The sequence below is a fragment of the Berghia stephanieae genome, chromosome 2, assembly GCF_034508935.2.
Source record: "Berghia stephanieae isolate SIO BIC M18660-M18661 chromosome 2, UCSD_Bste_1.3, whole genome shotgun sequence".
Lineage (NCBI taxonomy): Eukaryota > Metazoa > Mollusca > Gastropoda > Nudibranchia > Aeolidiidae > Berghia > Berghia stephanieae.
This window is the reverse complement of record NC_088361.1, coordinates 92,585,640-92,603,496: the sequence shown is the minus strand read 5'-3', so window position 1 is coordinate 92,603,496 and position 17,857 is coordinate 92,585,640. Positions and strand designations below refer to the sequence as shown.

Genomic DNA, 17,857 nt, shown 5'->3' with positions numbered 1-17,857 from the left:
ATATAGCTGTCGCTGGTATGCAGATAAATAAATAAGCGGAAAACATTATATTCACTCAAATGTGCGTCTATCGCGAATCCAGATTTTTTAATGTTGTTTTCCAAAATAAAAGTTCAATATAAGTCATTAAAATTATAATTCCATAAACAAAATCAGTAAATGATAATTCATAATTACGAAAACAAAATATTCCGAAGCACGATTTATAAGAGAGATAACTCAACAATCGCTCGCAACGAAATACAAACAAACAAGTCGAAAAATCCGCTCATAATTCTAAAGGAAATTTATTTTATTAATTTATTAATTTTTTAAAATATTTATTTGAGACGAGTTGCACTCACTTTGGGCTTCTAATTATGCTACACGAATTACTATTTGCGCTGAAAGGACACTCTGGGGGCATTTTCAAAGCGACATCAGATGGAATACAGGTATCTAGACAGTAGCAGTAGAGTTAGAGTCAGTCCTTCTTAATAATAAGAATCTTAGTCTTAACCTCTTAGACGTCTAGCCAAATACAACAAATCAAGAAAAAGAATGCCCTAATAAAATTAAAGAAAAGGTCCTGTGTTTTATTTCAACCCTTATATTAGCATCAACGCAATAGAATTCTACAACGTGAATTTGAGCATTGAGATCTAAGTCAACGTCAAAGTCAAAGCATCATAATCATAATAAAAAGCATCATAATAATAGACATGACATTCATATTAATTAGATATCTATTTATAATCAATGTCATTTCAATCATGAGTGATTGTGTGTGACGAAAAATTATATGATGGGAGAAGTTGAATCTCAAACGCATTCACAATACTAACTTACATCACCAATAAAAATCTGAATAATGAGATATTATGAATAAAATCTTATACTATACTGAGATGACTTCGAGGTTTGGTAATCTTTTTTTTTTCTTTAAAAAAAACCCCGAAGAAGTTACTATTTCTCCGATTGCTCAGGAAAATAAACTTGATCTCGATTTCTCCGAACAGTTTCCATTCTCAAGATTTTTTTGGTTATTTGCACGAGTGTGTGAATGATGAATGTGTAAGTGTGTGCATTTTTTGGGATTTTTCTTTTGCCAGTGCTTGGGCACTCTGTCTTTTATTCCCAACTTTCTATTTGTTGAGTTTGTGCTATCCTGTCTTTCTAACATCTTTTCCAGTTTTGAACCTTTGGCTTTGTTATTTAGTTTTAGGTTTACTTCTGTTCTCTCTTTGATAGTGCAGCGCGAGGTGCAAAAGTGAATGTGCCATGGAGTATTCACGATAGCATAACTTTTTGATAAAATCTGTGTCAACAATGTGCCTAAAAAACGCTAGCTTGATGATTCATGAGAATTTCCTGTGTCCTTTCTGTTTGAGCATTTACTTTTGCATCGGCATCACATCCGTAACCCATCAGCTACTGGAGGCTAGCCGACCATTTGGAGAAATAGAGTTCTAGTTTATTTTCCTGAGCGTTCAGAGAAATAGAGCCGGCCTAAAAAAAATCCCATACCAACATATCTACAAGAAAATAAAGTGGAATTCTATTACGGTATGAGTATAAATGAAGCTTATTTTATTTTTTAGATGCCTTGTTTCTAAAATAATTTAATTTTTTAAAAGGTAGCAATTTAGAAGGCAAAACTGCAAACCTTGCCAATCGTTGTGAAACATTTGTTGTAAGATTGAATAGGGTGCTATATTTTGTACTACTATTGTTATGTTTAACTTACTATTTTACAGGTTCTTCCTAGTGTCCCATTCATTCAAGTGTCTGAAGTTGCCATTCTAAATGACCTTTGTCGCATTGGCACATATTACAAAAGCTTTATCGAATTCATCCAGAACCATGGATATGTGTCAGGACTCTTATCAAATGAACAAACAGGTTTGTACAGCTATTAATTGTGCTACACCTTTCTTTTTCATTGAGTTTCTTACCGCTGTTTCCAATTAAATGGTAGCTGGTAACATAAAAAAAGAATGTTAAAAACTAGTGCAACTGCGTTAAGAAGAGAGAAAAAGTTTTTTTACAGCACATTATTTTATGTGAACTCAAAATTACAGATTTAATTCCCTTGCTTTGATAATTATTTTTTAAATATTTATTTCTACATTTTTTTTCTAGTTAACCTAAATACTTTGTGCTTAACAAAAATACTCAAGTTACTGGCCATATGATTTCAGTAAATATAAAGAGGAGGCAGGAAGTTTGGATATCAAATTGTTAACATTATTATTTATAATTTTGATGCTCATTTGTACTTGTATTTGGATAAATTTTGATAATATTCTGTCATTATCTCACGTCTTCAGCTTTAACAAGACATGCTAAAATCTTATCACATAAATAACCCATGATCAGCAATATTCAATGTGAAACTTTTTATTTAATATAAATACCTTTAAAAAAGCATTATCATCTAAATATGCAAAATTTCAATACGGTGAACACACATTAGAAGGAATTCCACACTACAGTGGATCAAGCTTGTAGCTTATGTTGTGAAGGCAACTAATGACCAAAATTGAAACCTTTAAGAGGGCTTTTTTTTTTCATTTGTAATGTGCATTGTCAGTAGATCCCAATTTCACTGAGTCAGTTTTTTTGTTAGAAAAAAGGAAGCAGAGATGGAGGAGAATAAACATACAGTGGCGTAATAGAATGTAAAATGACCAAAAGATTGACCATTTGTTTGAAAGGAATATCTAAATATTACGATGTAAATATATTTTAAGATTATGTATTATTGAAATAATTATAATGCTATGAATGTATGAATGTATTTATTCCAGAATCTCAGGAACTTCACGGTCTATACCTCAAGTTTTTTTGTCAAGGTTTGGATAATGTCCTACAAGATTACAGAGATGTTCTGCTTGAATTGGAACAAGACATCTTCAGAGATCCTTACTTACCTGTTTCTCATATTGCTTGCAAACTTCAACAGGTATTTCTTTGTTCTATATCATCTTATTGAGATCAGCGGTATATTATTTTTATCATCTTTTGTCATATTCTTAGATAATATTTTGGATGAAAGCCATCAAAAACAAAGGATAATTATTAAAATATGAGATTAGTGCTCGAACAAACCAAAACAACATCCAATATTGTATACAAAGAAGCTCTGTAAATTCCTGTACTTGTTTTATTTTTTTATTTTCTCTGTTTACTAACCAGCACAGATGTTTCTGTTCATGTGTTGTTCCATGGCTTATTGATTCCTTTGGGATACTTTATATATTTAAAGAAGGGGTTTACGTAGATTCAGTGAGTGTTTGCATAGATAACATACATGTCAATGATAAGTATTACAGCAAAGATGTAACAGGGTTTGCTAGTTTTTTTACTAACACAAAGGATGATTGAAAATCGGGAATGAGGAAATTAAATAAAAGTTTGCTCCAGGTATTATGATTTGAGTGGATACAATTTAAATTTCTTTATTTTTTAAAACATTTTTACTGTATTCTGATTTTTTTCTCAATTGTTTTTAAAATATTTTTGTGTAAATTTTTTATTCTTTTCAGTTCCATTTATTGTTTCCTATCTTGGCATCAACTATTGATCACATAAAGTCTCATAAGGTATGTTGTGTTACTCTAATGGTAAAAATGATGGTGACGAAATTGACATTATTATTATTATTATTATTATTATTATTATTATTATTATTATTATTATTATTATTATTATTATTATTATTATTATTATATTATTATAATTGTTATTTATTATTATTATTATTATTATTATTATTATTATTATTATTATTATTATTATTATGCCACTTTCATCTTGGGGGGCGTCTGATTTTACTTTTGCATAATAGGAAAAATATTATGAGACATTCCTATTTTCCTTTGTAAAAAAGTACAGGAGTTCGGGAAATAGTAGTCCCCCGAACATCTCCTTTTACTTAAAATAGATTTTGACTTGTAATGATATCTTGACCACAATGATAATTTTTAAGGTCAAATTGTCAAATTTGAGAACCAATCGGTGTAAAAAGAAAACATTATGATAAGGTCACTCACACAGTGTCCAAATTGCGATACTTTAATACCGCGGCCTCCCCACAGCCCTACCACGGTTAGGCGATGCCAGATGTGCCAGGTGATGACTCACTCAGTTTCGGCGAGAAAACGAACGGCGCGCTTGCTGGACATGCATGTTATAGTAATTGTATGCAATCAACAGTTGGGCATTCCCGTTAAATCAAAACATGCCATTGAAAGCATGTAGGGTGGAAACTGTTAGTAATGATGTATGGTTGTGACATGACAAGTTTCATTAGTCTATGAATGATGGAATGATAGTTAGAACGAAACAAATGTAGGTCATTTTTTAAACTGATTATCATTAACACTTTTCAATTAAAGTGTCGATTACAAGACAATGAATCCGTGGACATCTGATTTTTTTGTTTTATTTTACTCATAAAACTATTACAATTATAACTCACCCTCAATTTCTCTTGCGAAGTTCATAGATAATCCAAAAAATGCTCTTGAAGTAGTTATCTATATCCCATTACTGAATTTTTTGAAAGTCTGCATATCGGTTTACTGAAGCTCGCTTCACAATAATCTTGAAATTGTCAATCTTATAAAATCTTACTTTATACAAATAATTTTCAATAATCCAAATATGAAATTTTAAGCATAATAGTTAACTTTATCAAAATGTGTGCATCAGTTTGTTTGTTTTATTTTAAAAGATAATTGAGAATTTCCCTTTTTCTTTTCGCTTTCTTTGGTGACTTTCCTTGGTTGCGTAGTCGTGGTGATGTATGGAGAATATTTGCTTCCATGATGAGCTTGATTTTTTTAGTGTCACTTTTAACACCACACAGGGAGGTCCATACTGTGTCTTCTATCCCCTTATATCTGTTTTCCAACATGCTTTCTGTCTTTGTCTTGGAATGAGGTTACTTGGTTTTGTCCTGGCCCTGGTTGGAGTCTTGGCTGGGAGGGAAACAGTCAAATGCATAGTTATTGTTTTGGGAGATTATATTTTTTTTCCTTGTAAATCATCTCTCTGTTGTGTATTATTGTATTTGTTATTTTTAGTGTATAATGTAAGCATTTGAGTGAATTCTTCTCTGTTGGATTTTGTGCTTGTGTCCGGATGAGACTTATAGGTGATCTCAAACTAAGTATATTGGTGGTATGCTCTTGGAATCTACATCTGATCCCTATTTGTTCCCAGTTCCCCTTTGTTTTACTTTTTCTTGGGTGCTTTAATTCTAGAACTTTTTACTCTCCATTTTCTTCCTTTTTACTGGCACTGATATGACCTAAATGTGTTGCAAGCACCGTAAAACCCTTAAAAACAAAAACAAATTAACACCACACATTCTTTTGTCCAATTTTCCTATGATTTGGTGACTGGCTTCAGTGCCTTGCTCTCCATGGAGCCCAAGACCAAACCCAAATCTGGCCATGAATGGAACGCAATGGTGCTCCAGTATGTGTTGTTTTGGAATGATCATGTTTGTGAAGTGTGTTCTAAAAAAGTGGAGATTATTATCGATGTTTTCTTGTGTCTTGTGTAACTGGGTTATGTCTATAGGCTGGAATGCGAAATGCTATCATGGACAATTTGGTATAGGGTGTTCAGTTGTGTGAATTTAGCTTTGATTTCCCCAGCCAAGTCAATTGTTAATAAATTGCATGTGTGTTTGCATGTTTCTTCCACAACAGCTTCTAATAAGGCCCCTCTGACTTCCGCAGTCAAATACTTGTGACAGTGGTTGCCGACAAAGGCCCGACTATGATAGGCTTCAGGTGTTATCTTGTGTCTGGCTAAAATCGCATCCAGACGCGAGAACACATTGAGATAATACATTTGAGCACAAATGTGAATATTTAACATTTATCCCTAAATCGCTCATATCGCGAACTTATTCTAAAACTTATATTGAAGACAAAGACTTCAAAATAGGGAATCACGAAAAAAAATAAAACTTCATGGATCCAAACCAGAGTTATTAATTAAATTAATCACATCACTCACATCAAATTTGATATCATTCCAAGAGCGATAAGGAGTCATATTTTAACTAATATTATTTTCCAAGTTGAAAACCAAGAAACAATAAAAATTACACAGAAACAAATCTGAACGTGGTGATAACATGAATAATGAAAATAAAATGAATCGTTCTGAAGGTTTGGTGGGGGGAAGGGGGCAAAAGAGGGGTTTTCAAAGCAAAGAATTTCATCACAGTGTTGCACCACACGCGCATGCCACGCCAACGTCCGGCTTGCATACCTATCGTGTCACGGTCAATTACGTTTTTCCCGAGAGCAAGGGTATCAGGTGGTCAGCCTGATGTGAGGCGATTGAAGTAGCGCTCAGAGTCGAAAATATGACGCTGTGCTCACCAGCATTGGAAACTTGTATTCCAAATGTAGAAGTTGAAGAAGACTTTTGTATAAAAGCAGTATTTTAACAACCTGTTGTTTAGAGAAATGCTTACTTTCTTTGATTTGGTTTCTTGCTCTAATATTTACTTTCTTTTATTTTAGAGTAGACAATCATCCAATTATCAAACAATTGATTATTTCCATTGCAGGCACACGGTTGTTACATACTTGATATCCTGTACAAGAATTCTGTCTATGGTGTGCCCCCAGTCAAAGCTGCATTGAATAGGTTACCCTATATATTTAAAATAAATCCATTTTGTTAATATTTTGTAACTTTTCAACTCGTGTAAAATATGAAGGTGATAGATATTTTGTTGGAAGGACTTTTTTTTTAATTTGATAAAAAATAACATAACTGAAGGCCAGATTATTCTGTTGAGCAAATCCTTTTATTTTCTATGATGAGATTTTATTTGTATATTTATTTATTCATTCATTCATTAACTCTTATATTTGGTAATAATTTTGCTGTGTTTTAGGTCAATAATTTCTGGGCCCTGTGATGGGTGGCTTGCAATAATCTTAAATTATAGTCAATCATGATACATTGGACAAACCATATCTGAAATTAAAGATGATAAATAGATATATAATTTGATGCCTTTTATGTTAAAATATAATGGTGTCTATGGGAGATCAGTACACAGTTCGAGTGAAAGAAATGTTTCTGTACCAGATTTACGGATTTTAACATCGGACCATTGGTTGGTCCAAACCTATAACAGGAATTATTTTATTCATTCATTTATTTATCTATTCATTTATTTATTTTCTTATTCATTTATGCCCAACATTAACAAACAGGCAAATTGTTTATGTTTATTATTCATAGTCTGTAACTTTATTGTGTTACTGTGATTTAAAATTATTATTTTGCTTGGAATGTGTTCTCCTACTGTGCCATACCTGCCTACTTTTACGGATTATCCGTAATTGTTGCAGAAATTAGGTCACAATTTCGGACATATGAAATGGAAGAAATATGGATTTTGATTTCACAGAAATTTGGTCGTGGTGTTGGAGAAAATTTTTTTCTTTTCCTTTTAAGTTCCCGCAGTTATCAAAGAAAGAAGAAAAAATGTTCCCTTAAAGTTATAAAGGCTACTGCTCAGTTCACGCCCATAATAGCTTAGTCGATTGCCAGCTGGTAATGGTAGAGGTCAACAACATTTATTTTACGTATAGAAGGTTGTAGATACACAGTATTTTTTTTCTTTTTGTTGTTGTCATTGTTGTTGTTGTTGTTAATTGATGGAGTATTACTAAAATTTACCATTTATTACTGATGAATTTTTTATTGGCTACTGATTTTGAAATGTTCAAGTAGACAGGTATGCTGTGCGACTTTTGGATCTTGTGGCATGACAATGACATTCAGACCGTTAAGCCCTTAGATGAAATCCCACTCTGGATGGCACAAATTTGAGTCCTTTAAAAATGCTCTTTACTCACATTCTATTACTACACTCAGGTATAAAGTAATAAAGTAAATAGCAGGCTGGTAACAGCTTTGTCTGTTGAGAAAAAAAAATGTTTAATGCCTTACAGGCGTATTAAACACTTTTAGTTGATAATGCGGAACATAAAAGCATACTTTTATTTACCTATGTTTTCCAGAATACTCCACATTTGTCATCGCCAACTGTACAAACAATTGACATCATGGATGTTGTATGGTATCACAGCTGACCCATACAACGAGTTTTTTATTCAAGAAGCTTCTGAAAGAGTCAGGAAGGCCGGAGAAACAAACTCAGATGTCCTTGATGATGAAGACGATGACTTAGGTATACTTGGTGTGACAGGAAAACAACTCCAGGTTTGTTCATGACTGAAAGTAAAGATATTGTCTTTTGTTTCATGTGCTACTAAAAATAGGTTTGGTCACAATTGATGGTACTTTCTCAGCATCCCATTTCTTTCCTGGGCATGATGGCTTAGTGGATAAGCCATTGCACTTATACCTGGAGGTATTTGTTTGAGCCCATTTGTCAGCATCTTACTTTATCATTGAGTAAGAAATTTGTCCACTGTTGTTCATTTTGCCGCAATGCACTTTATCTGACATATAGGCTCTCTTTGTCTTTTTTCAAGACAGATCCTTATGACAAATTTCCCCATGGGATGAATAAAGAGAATAATTCTTAAAATTATATTCCCATGATGAAATGTTCACTTGAAAAGCGACATAGTGGTGATCTATAGTTAAAAGCGTTCGGATTTATTAGTTGTTTTTTGTTGTTTTGTTTTGTTTTTTCTTTTAACTTGTTATCATTTTGTCTCAACTTTTTTCATTATTTTGTTTTAATTCCCAGAGGGTATACACTAGTTCTGAAGATTCAAACACTACTGTCGATTCTGGACAATATTGTGTGGCTGCCGATCTTTTGCCATCTTACATCCCCTTTAGAGTAGCCAAGAAGATTCTATTTGTTGGCGAATCAGTTCAAATGTGTGAGAAAGGAAAACATAAAATCAGATCTGCTCATCGTAGTAAGTGATTTTTTAAATTGGTATATGAACTATATTCATGATCAGTAATTCAAAGCATTTAGGACCCTTTTTTTTCTGGGAAGAGGGGGGTGGGGTGGGATTTTAATTTACACAAGACACTTATTATACACTTCTCATTGAAACTTTGGGGGTCTTGATAGCTCAGTTGGTAGAGCATTCGCTTCATACTCAAAGGGACCAAAATTGATCCCAGGTGGAGTCGAGATTTTTTTCTAATCCCCCTGTCCACCCAGCAGTGATTGGGTAACTGGCTGGGTCTGTTAGATCTAGCAGAAGTACTTTGCGATAGACTAGCGTCCTATCAAAAGGGTAAAAACAGGAATAAACTCCAGCCTCATGGTTCTGAGTGGCTACTTTATTGAATCTTTGGGGGAGGGGGTGGGGGTGGTCTGAAGCCTGGAATTATAAAAATACTAACAAAAAGGTGAAAATGGAAAGGCTTTGGATTAAAACAGTACTGTATTCCATTCGAAACCTTTCCATTTTCACATTTGCATTAGTTTATTGAAACTTTAAATTACTTAAAACATTATATAATATAAGCTTAACTTTAATATCAGTGACAGTTCAATTAAGAACACATTGTGTAATACACAAATAGCTTCTATTTTATATTTTTAAACTACAATTTCCCTCCCTATTTTATATGTTAATTGAATATTATGTGTTCTTATGTAAAATGCTTTGAGCACGTTAAGTGGGTATTGCGTTGAATAAAGCTCACTTTTTTTTTTTTGCTCTAGCTGTTTGCAGTTTAACACATTTTCTCATTCTTTCAAATAATCCCTACAGCTGGCACAATTATGAACACAAGAGAGAAAGAGTTTGCTGATGAACTGCAGGAACTAGCCAGTCAAAGAGAGTTTAATGCAATTGGGTTTGAGACAGTCATTGATAAGATACGTGGACATGCTGCTGAGGTAGTTTGTTTATGATGATTTGTATGCATGAAGGTTAATGAAATAAAACAAGTAATTTATTAGAACCATCAAACACAAAGAATTCGTAGTTTATCCTGGTTTTATTGATAAGAATAATTGCTTGCTATCCTTTGGATGGGACATTGGTCCATGAAAAGTACTTTCTTCCAGATCTAAGCTAGGTTTGGCTACAGATTTTGTGTTTTTATGTGCGTTTTGTGTATGTCTTAGTTAAGAAAAGAGTGGGCTCTGAAGTAGACATAATGCTTAATGAGATATAACTCCTCCTGGATTTGGATTTGCTTGTTTCACTGTGAGTCAAATGACTTACCAATTGAGCTATGGGGAGGTGGGAGGGAGGATTGTTTGTAATTGATTAAATCTTAAGGTTAATGATTAACGGGAATATGCCCTCATCGATTAATAAGGTGATTTAGTAAAAAAAAAAACCCAAAGAAACAAAGCTTTTATAAAGTACAGATATCCATTGAATGCACTCAAGGCACTTGACAAAGGGTCCCAAGACAGCAGTAACACAGAACATGTAGATTACATTTCTTTTTCTGCAGAGATTTGGTTATTGCTAGCCACCTATTCATTTTACATCTGATTTCAGTGAGAGAATATGATATGAGTTATGAGCCTTTTCCAAGGATTCAATTTTGCACGGTCCACAATGGGACTCGAACCAGGGATCTACACATCCAAAGCAGAGTAGTGTACAACAAAAAAATTACAAAACTGCTATAAGAATTATTTTTCGAGAACACTGTTACAAGCCCGTTCACACTTTACACCTGAGTGTGGTGAGTAAAAAGACAGAGCTTTGCACTTCACACAGCAAAGTACAAACCAGGGATCTACAGATTCAAGGCTGAGTTTCATATCACAAGACCACAAAGCCACACAATCAATACATCAGAGCTGATGGTTTTCCTCGGATCAATGGAAATCCGCGGTTCTGGAGTCAGAGAAGGAATTTCCTCCTTTTGAAAAATCACATTTCTCCTAATCATATTCATTGGCTTTGAGAGATTTGATGTGTGGTGGAACAAACGGGTGTAGCTTCCCACTCTCGAGAGGATAGATTAAGTATCAATAATAGTTTATCATCTCAATTGCTCTAAAAGTGGAAGTTAGTGCATTAAAAATGAGGTGTTTAGGCAATAATCTCCTTTTTCCATTTCTGTCACCATCAGCACTGATTCATACCATTCACATTTTTGTTTATTTTGCTTTCAGTATCTATGGGTTCTTGCTGTGAAGGATGCAGATTTGAACAACGAATTAAGGATCATGAAGGATTTCTTTTTACTCGGGAGGGGAGAGCTGTACTTGACATTTATCGACCAAGCTCAGCATTTGTTGAGGACACCAGTAGCTTCCACCACAGAACATGGTTAGTATGTAATTTAATTTAAATCTTGCAGAGGAAGGAATAAATATGTCACTGTCTGAATAACTTGAATAGGCGAGTCCCCATAATGGAATGGGACATGCTCATACTACACTCTGAATGAAGATGATGATAATAATAATAATAATAATGATAATAATAATAATAATAATAATAATAATAATAATAATAATAATAATAATAATAATAATAATAATAATAATAATAATACGATGCTGATAATAATAATGATAATAATAATAATAATAATAATAATAATAAGAAGAAGAAGAAGAAGAAGAAGAAGAAGAAGAAGAAGAAGAAGAATGATGGTGATGATGATAATAATTAGTAGAAGTAGTAATATTAGTACTTCTAGTAGTAGTTGTAATTGTAGTAGTTCGTGTCAGAAGGACATATTTGAAACTATTCTGCCTTTTTGATTGATCTGAGAAGTATTGATTTGATTTGATTTTTCAATTTATTTTTTTCTACCTTTTAGACGTGAATCGTGCCTTCCAACAGGCTGCTAGAGATGTCTTATTTGACAACGATGTTCTCATTCAACGTTTTCATCTGACTGCCAAAAGTAAGGATGCAGTTGGCACTCAGCTTCCTCTTATTTATTTATTAACTTGTTTGACATTTTAAAATATGAACATTTTGTAAGCCATAAGTGAGTTTGCAATAAACTACTGCAGTATGGAATATTTTTTGCTTTTGATTTTTACAAAAAATCAAACTATGAAAAAGAAGAGGGGTAGGGGGGAAGGGGAGAAACTGACAAAGGTGTGTGTGACAGAGAGAGAGAGATGAAATGTAAACTGAGAGCGAGTGCACAACCAAGTATGGTGTGTTTTTTTTCATGATTTGATCTGATTATACTAATGTAATTTTTTTTCTCTCTTCATTTTTCGCATATTTTGTTTGCCACCTGACAAATGACGAAGGCTGAAATGTTGTGTTTTTGTATAGTTTCGCTCTTACTCTAATTTACTCTTGATGTTTTCGTTACATTTCGACTGGCTCATTTAGGCACTTAGGGCTTGTAATTTTACCCTGTGATGATATTATAACACAAATCAATCTTTCATTATTTTGGTTCCATTTCAGAGCGCACACCAGAGCCTAGTGGTGGATCTGCAGGTGATGTGGAGATAGGTTGGAATGCTCTTGGTCTGTCTTACAGTGTGCCATGGCCCTTGCATATATTCTTCACTCCAGCCATTCTTGAAAAGTATGTAATTTTGATATTTTTAAAATTATTTTTTCTATATCCTCTATCTTTAACTTAATATTTTTTTTCTCATATTTCTATTTAAGAGTAATATCAAAAGACTCACAGTGTAGAAAATGTATTGACGAAGTATCAACTTTTTCTAGACTTTTTGTCACTATTAAAAACTATTCTTGCTGTTTTTTGTTTTTTTCAACCAGCCTCACAATAATTTTCCAATCAAGTTCATTCCGTCATAATACCAGAATGATTATGTTGGTCACATTTATATTAAACAGGTCTTGAGTTTCTACTTTTATTAGGCACACAGCTCTTGATATCCTGAATCTGAATTCAATAGCAATATGTTAAAAAATAAAATCTAGAGCATTTATACAGTGCAATATCCACATTTCTCAAAGTGCTTTACAAAGGGGTCCCTGGCCAACAGCAACACTTATATATGTAGGACGGTACATGACACATGGGCACTTTTTACAACAGAAACAATGTTGTTAACAGACAAGTACTCATTTTACATCGGAGTATGGTGAGAGAATATGTGTAAAGAGCCTTTTCCAAGGACTAAACTATGCACTGCTCAGAGCGAGACTTGAACCATAGACCTTCCGATCCGAAGGCGGGTGTCATACCACAGGACCATATAGCCTCACTTTAGAGCCATTCGTTGTTGTCGTTGTTATATCTAATGCAGAGGCCTTTGACTTTTTGTTCTTTGATCCGATGTCATAGTAAGTAGTATGAATAATATGAGTCTTTTTTCAATTTTTCTGTAATGCCGTAGTATAAGTCATTCAGTGAACAAAAGTGAATATAACAACTTAGAAAAAGAACAAAATATCAAACATGGAATGTTTCAGGCTCAAAACCCTTCTAAAAATAACAAAAAAATATAAAAAACATTAATAGCTCATTAAAATCCAGACAGATGGCAGAGAAATATTTGGAATGTCTTGACCTCCCTAATTGTTCCGTGTTTGGTATTTGGTTCTTCTTCAGAGCTGTTATATATTCATTGTTGTTTATTACTTTTTTTACTGTCCACAGCTTCTCTCAGCTTAGTTACACTTTGACTTTTCATTAGTCATTTATGTATTTGAGGATGTCTTTTTTTTGTTTGTTTTGTTTTTTTTAATTAGGTACAATAAAGTGTTTAAGTTCCTACTGGCAATAAGACGGACACAGTTAGATTTACAAAACTGTTGGAGCCAGCACACTTTCAGCAACAAGACAGCCGTGTCGGACATTGGTAGCTCTACATGGCAGCTGCGAACTCACATGGCTTTTCTAGTCGACAACTTACAGTATTATCTGCTGGTAAAAATAAGTAACAGAATATTGCTTAAATGCGTTAATTACAGTTAAGAGATTTGATAATTTAGTGCAATAGTAAATTGTGATATTTTATTACTGTTATTATTATTTTCATCTTCATCATCATTATTATTATTATTATTATTACCTATTATTATTATTATTTATTATTATTATTATTATTATTATTATTATTATTATTGTTATTGTTATTATTATTATTATTATTATTATTATTATTATTATTATTATTATTATTATTATTATTATTATTATTATTATTATTATTATATTATTATTGTTATTGTTATTATTATTATTATTATTATTATTATTATTATTATTATTATTATTATTATTATTATTATTGTCAGTCATTAATTTTGGAGTAATATCCTGATATAAGGGTTTAATAAAGGCTGATTTCTTACTCTCTCCCAATATATAATAAATGGCATTTATATAGCACTTTACCCCGTTGTCACAGGCCCTAAGCTCTTTACAGGGATATAAAACAAAACATATTACAGTGAGACAAGTGTGAAGGAAACGTGATACAAATTCAATTTAACAACAACAAAATATGAAAATAACATTGCAACATTATGACGTAAAAAGATAAAACTTTAAGCGAGATTTGAACGTCAACGAATCCGAGCATCTCACGTGTGATGGGAGAGAGTTCCAAAAATGGGGGGCCGAAAATTGAAAAGATTGTTCACCTATTTTACGCAATGGCTTAGGTTTGACAAGGATTGATTGGTCATTGCTTGACCTCAAGTTTCTATTGGGGACATATATGTTTAGAAGGTTTTTAATATAGGAGAGACTGTTCGTGCTCAGGGATTTGTAGACAACAGTACAAATCTTATAGGCAACTCTTTTTTCCACAGGAAGCCAATGCAACTCACGGAGAAGAAGAGTTGCTGACGAGTATTTTTTGTTATTGCGTACAATGAGCCTGGCTGCGTTATTTTGAGCAACCTGAAGTTTGCTAATTTTGTCTTTAGCTAAATTCGCCCAAAGGGAGTTACAATAGTCCAATTTAGATAAAACAAAGGAATTAATTAAAAGTTCTGCTATATGCTTCGGTATTAAATTTATGAGTTTTGCTTATTTTTTTCATTTCTATGTACATACATTGTAAAGTGGTATTCACGTGGCTTGTCATGGAAAGATCTTTATCAGTGATGACGCCAAGGTTTTTTGCTTTATTTGAAAATTCTATGGTGCTATTTCCGAGAGTAATAGGTGATTTATTTGCCTGATTAAGGATACTCGGCCTTCCACACATTAAAATCTCAGTTTTACTATCATTTAATTTTAACTTATTGTGGTACATCCAAGATTTAATCTCATTAAAACAACTCATAATTCGTTGTATTAAGAACTGTAAATTACTAAGGGGTGCTGAATCATATATTTACGTATCATCTGCATAAAAATGATAACTCAGATTGAATCTGGATATCACACTAGAAAGGGGCTGCATATATACGGTAAAAAGGACATGGCCAAGAACAGAGCCTTGTGGCACTCCAAAATTTAGTCAAACTTGTTCTGACTGAACACCATTCACCACGACAGTCTGCCATCGATCCTGTAAATATGATGTAAACCATTTAAGGGCAATTCCCTTTATGCCGAACGTATTTTCTAGTCTTCTTAACAAAATGTCATGGTCAATGGTGTCAAAGGCAGCTGAAAGATCTAAAAGGCATAATACATTGATATTGTTAGCATCAGCATTACATAAAAAGTCATTAAAGATTTTAAGAAGCGCCGTTTCAGTACTGTGTTGATTTTTGTAGGCTGACTGAAAGGGTTGTTCCAAACTGTTGTTCTTAAGATGAGATGTTAATTGTGTAAGAACTACCTTCTCCAAAAGTTTTGACAAAAAGGTAAATTTGATACAGGACGATAATTGTTTAATATATTGTGGTCCAGTGATGGTTTCTTCAGAAGTGGTTTGACAAGGGCATTTTTAAAGCACGATGGAACTTCGCCAGTCAGTATGGATGTATTTATGATTGATGTAATGGATGGTAATAATGTATCGATTGAGCTGGCCAAAAGCTGTGCTGGTAGGGGGTCAAGGTTGCAGGATTTAATGGGGGCTTTTTTTATCAACTCGTTTATGAAACTAGGTGAAACTGGTTGGAACTTGTCTAAAGGGGTACCACAGAATGTATTTGTATCTATAAATGGTTCATGCCGATCTAGTTCTGAATGAATGTTATGGATTTTGTCTTTTTTTAAAGTTGACAAATGTGTTTGGCAAGTCTCTTTGATTGGTTGTAGATGGTAATGAAGTGCATCTTTCACGTCCAAGTAGATCATTGCAGATGTTAAATAATTGTTTGCAAGATTTAGAAGTTTCGAATTTTGAAAGAAAATACATGGTCTTTGCCTTTTTTATTGTTGTCTTCCAGGCACGAAATGTGTTCTTGAATAATTCACGATGAATATAGATGTACAATTCTTTTAGTCGGATTCTATGTATAATTTTTACACTGAAATTTATCAAATAATGTTTTATCCTTATCAGGTGGATGTGATTGAGTCCCAGTACAAGATCCTGCTAGACAAAATCAATGCTACTAAAGACTTCGAAGTTGCTAAATTAGCACATGAACAATTTCTCTCTTCTTTGCTTGCACAGAGTTTCGTTCATGTGAAGGCTGTAAGTAATTCTTTTAAAATGGTATCTGATATTTGATTGTTAGAAACTCTTTATTCCTATACTTATAGCTTCCTAACGTATAACAGTTGAGGGCCAAGATCAGATTTTTAACAAAGAAACTTGTCTGAAACAAGAAAATAAAGAAGAAAAAAAACCTTATCCATCCTCAGAGGAAAGTTCTCTGTTGGGTCTGTCTGAAGAAGGGTTTTGAGCCTGAAACATTCTGGTTTTAGTAATTTGCTATTTTTCAAAACTGTTATAGTCATTACTTTTTATAGTCCATAGCGTCTCACAAAATGAGCAGTAGGGTTTTGGTTGTTGCTCAAGACAGGCTGATTTTTTGTGATGATTTTTATTAATCTCGTATTTTTTTTCTCTGTTTTGTCTGTCACTGGTTCATATATACACCTTTTCAGATTTTTTTCTTATACCAGTGCGGCTCCCTAAGTGTGTCACTTTTATAATTTAGATAAAGAATCTTAAAAGTTTTTTTCCCTTTTCTTTTTTTCCATCAAAGATATCATCGTGCCTACATGGGATTCTGGAGCAGTGTTCCTTGTTCTGCCGTTTGTTGCAGTCATCTCAAAGTAGAGATGAATTTGACATGGCACAGTTTGAAGGAATCGCAGAGGTAAAAGTTCCATTCATTCCCTGGTTCATCTTTTTCTTAATTTGATGCATTGTGTTTAAGGTAAAATACTCACCTTTTCTGCACACCAGATAAATTTGAAGAGAAAAAAAAACAGTACAATATAACTCTTCAGAGGTGAGATTTGATCTTACTTTGACCAAACACCAGATCTTACCATTATCATTAAAAGACAAGTAAGGTAATGCCATTATAGTAAAGCTTAATTGAAGCCCGAGTTGCAATACTTTTACTACTCTGTATGTGGAAATGGTATGTTCTGCATTAAAAATGATATAGATGAGTGAAACTATTATCTGAAAAGTGTCGCTGTTAAAGGGTTTGAGTAGCTGCATGAGACATGAACTCCTATACTCCTATGTATTAAGTCATCAGGTGACTCATTTTTTTCTTTCATCGTCCCTCATAGCCCATCCCTTACATATTAAGGTGTCTCCTATCATAATGTCATCCTTTACCCCTGGCATCCCATGTTAAAACAAAATCTTTCTGTTCAGTTTGTAAATAATTTGTTTCTGACTAGGCTATCAATTCGAAACCAAGATACTGAGTAGTAGATGTCTAATGGGTACCGTTGAGTTGAACAGAATCATAAATAATTCATCAAAAAGTGATAGTCTGATGCAAAGTGGTAGACAGCAGGGAATTGTACTTAGTACCTTTTAGTTACGAAACAAAGACCATACCGCTGTACCACTGATGCTTCATGGGGA

At 33.2% G+C, this 17,857-nt stretch overlaps 1 protein-coding gene across 2 annotated transcripts in view; it reads left to right on the top strand.

Annotated features, from left to right (window-relative positions):
• The first annotated feature begins 216 nt into the window (after positions 1–216).
• Positions 217–17,857, top strand: part of LOC144965869 (gamma-tubulin complex component 4-like) — a 19,315-nt gene continuing 1,674 nt past the window's right edge. Inside the window, exons 1-14 of one of the 2 annotated variants that reach the window (XM_078901677.1) lie at positions 217–434; positions 1,737–1,881; positions 2,790–2,944; positions 3,528–3,584; positions 6,578–6,657; positions 8,049–8,250; positions 8,747–8,924; positions 9,738–9,865; positions 11,108–11,264; positions 11,764–11,850; positions 12,375–12,498; positions 13,638–13,815; positions 16,361–16,495; positions 17,013–17,126. In XM_078901677.1, the coding sequence (XP_078757803.1) occupies positions 360–434; positions 1,737–1,881; positions 2,790–2,944; positions 3,528–3,584; positions 6,578–6,657; positions 8,049–8,250; positions 8,747–8,924; positions 9,738–9,865; positions 11,108–11,264; positions 11,764–11,850; positions 12,375–12,498; positions 13,638–13,815; positions 16,361–16,495; positions 17,013–17,126 (1,815 nt within the window). In that variant the 5' untranslated portion in view covers positions 217–359. The remainder of the gene's footprint in view (positions 435–1,736; positions 1,882–2,789; positions 2,945–3,527; positions 3,585–6,577; positions 6,658–8,048; positions 8,251–8,746; positions 8,925–9,737; positions 9,866–11,107; positions 11,265–11,763; positions 11,851–12,374; positions 12,499–13,637; positions 13,816–16,360; positions 16,496–17,012; positions 17,127–17,857) is intronic. The other variant, XM_078901678.1, reaches the window with a different exon arrangement.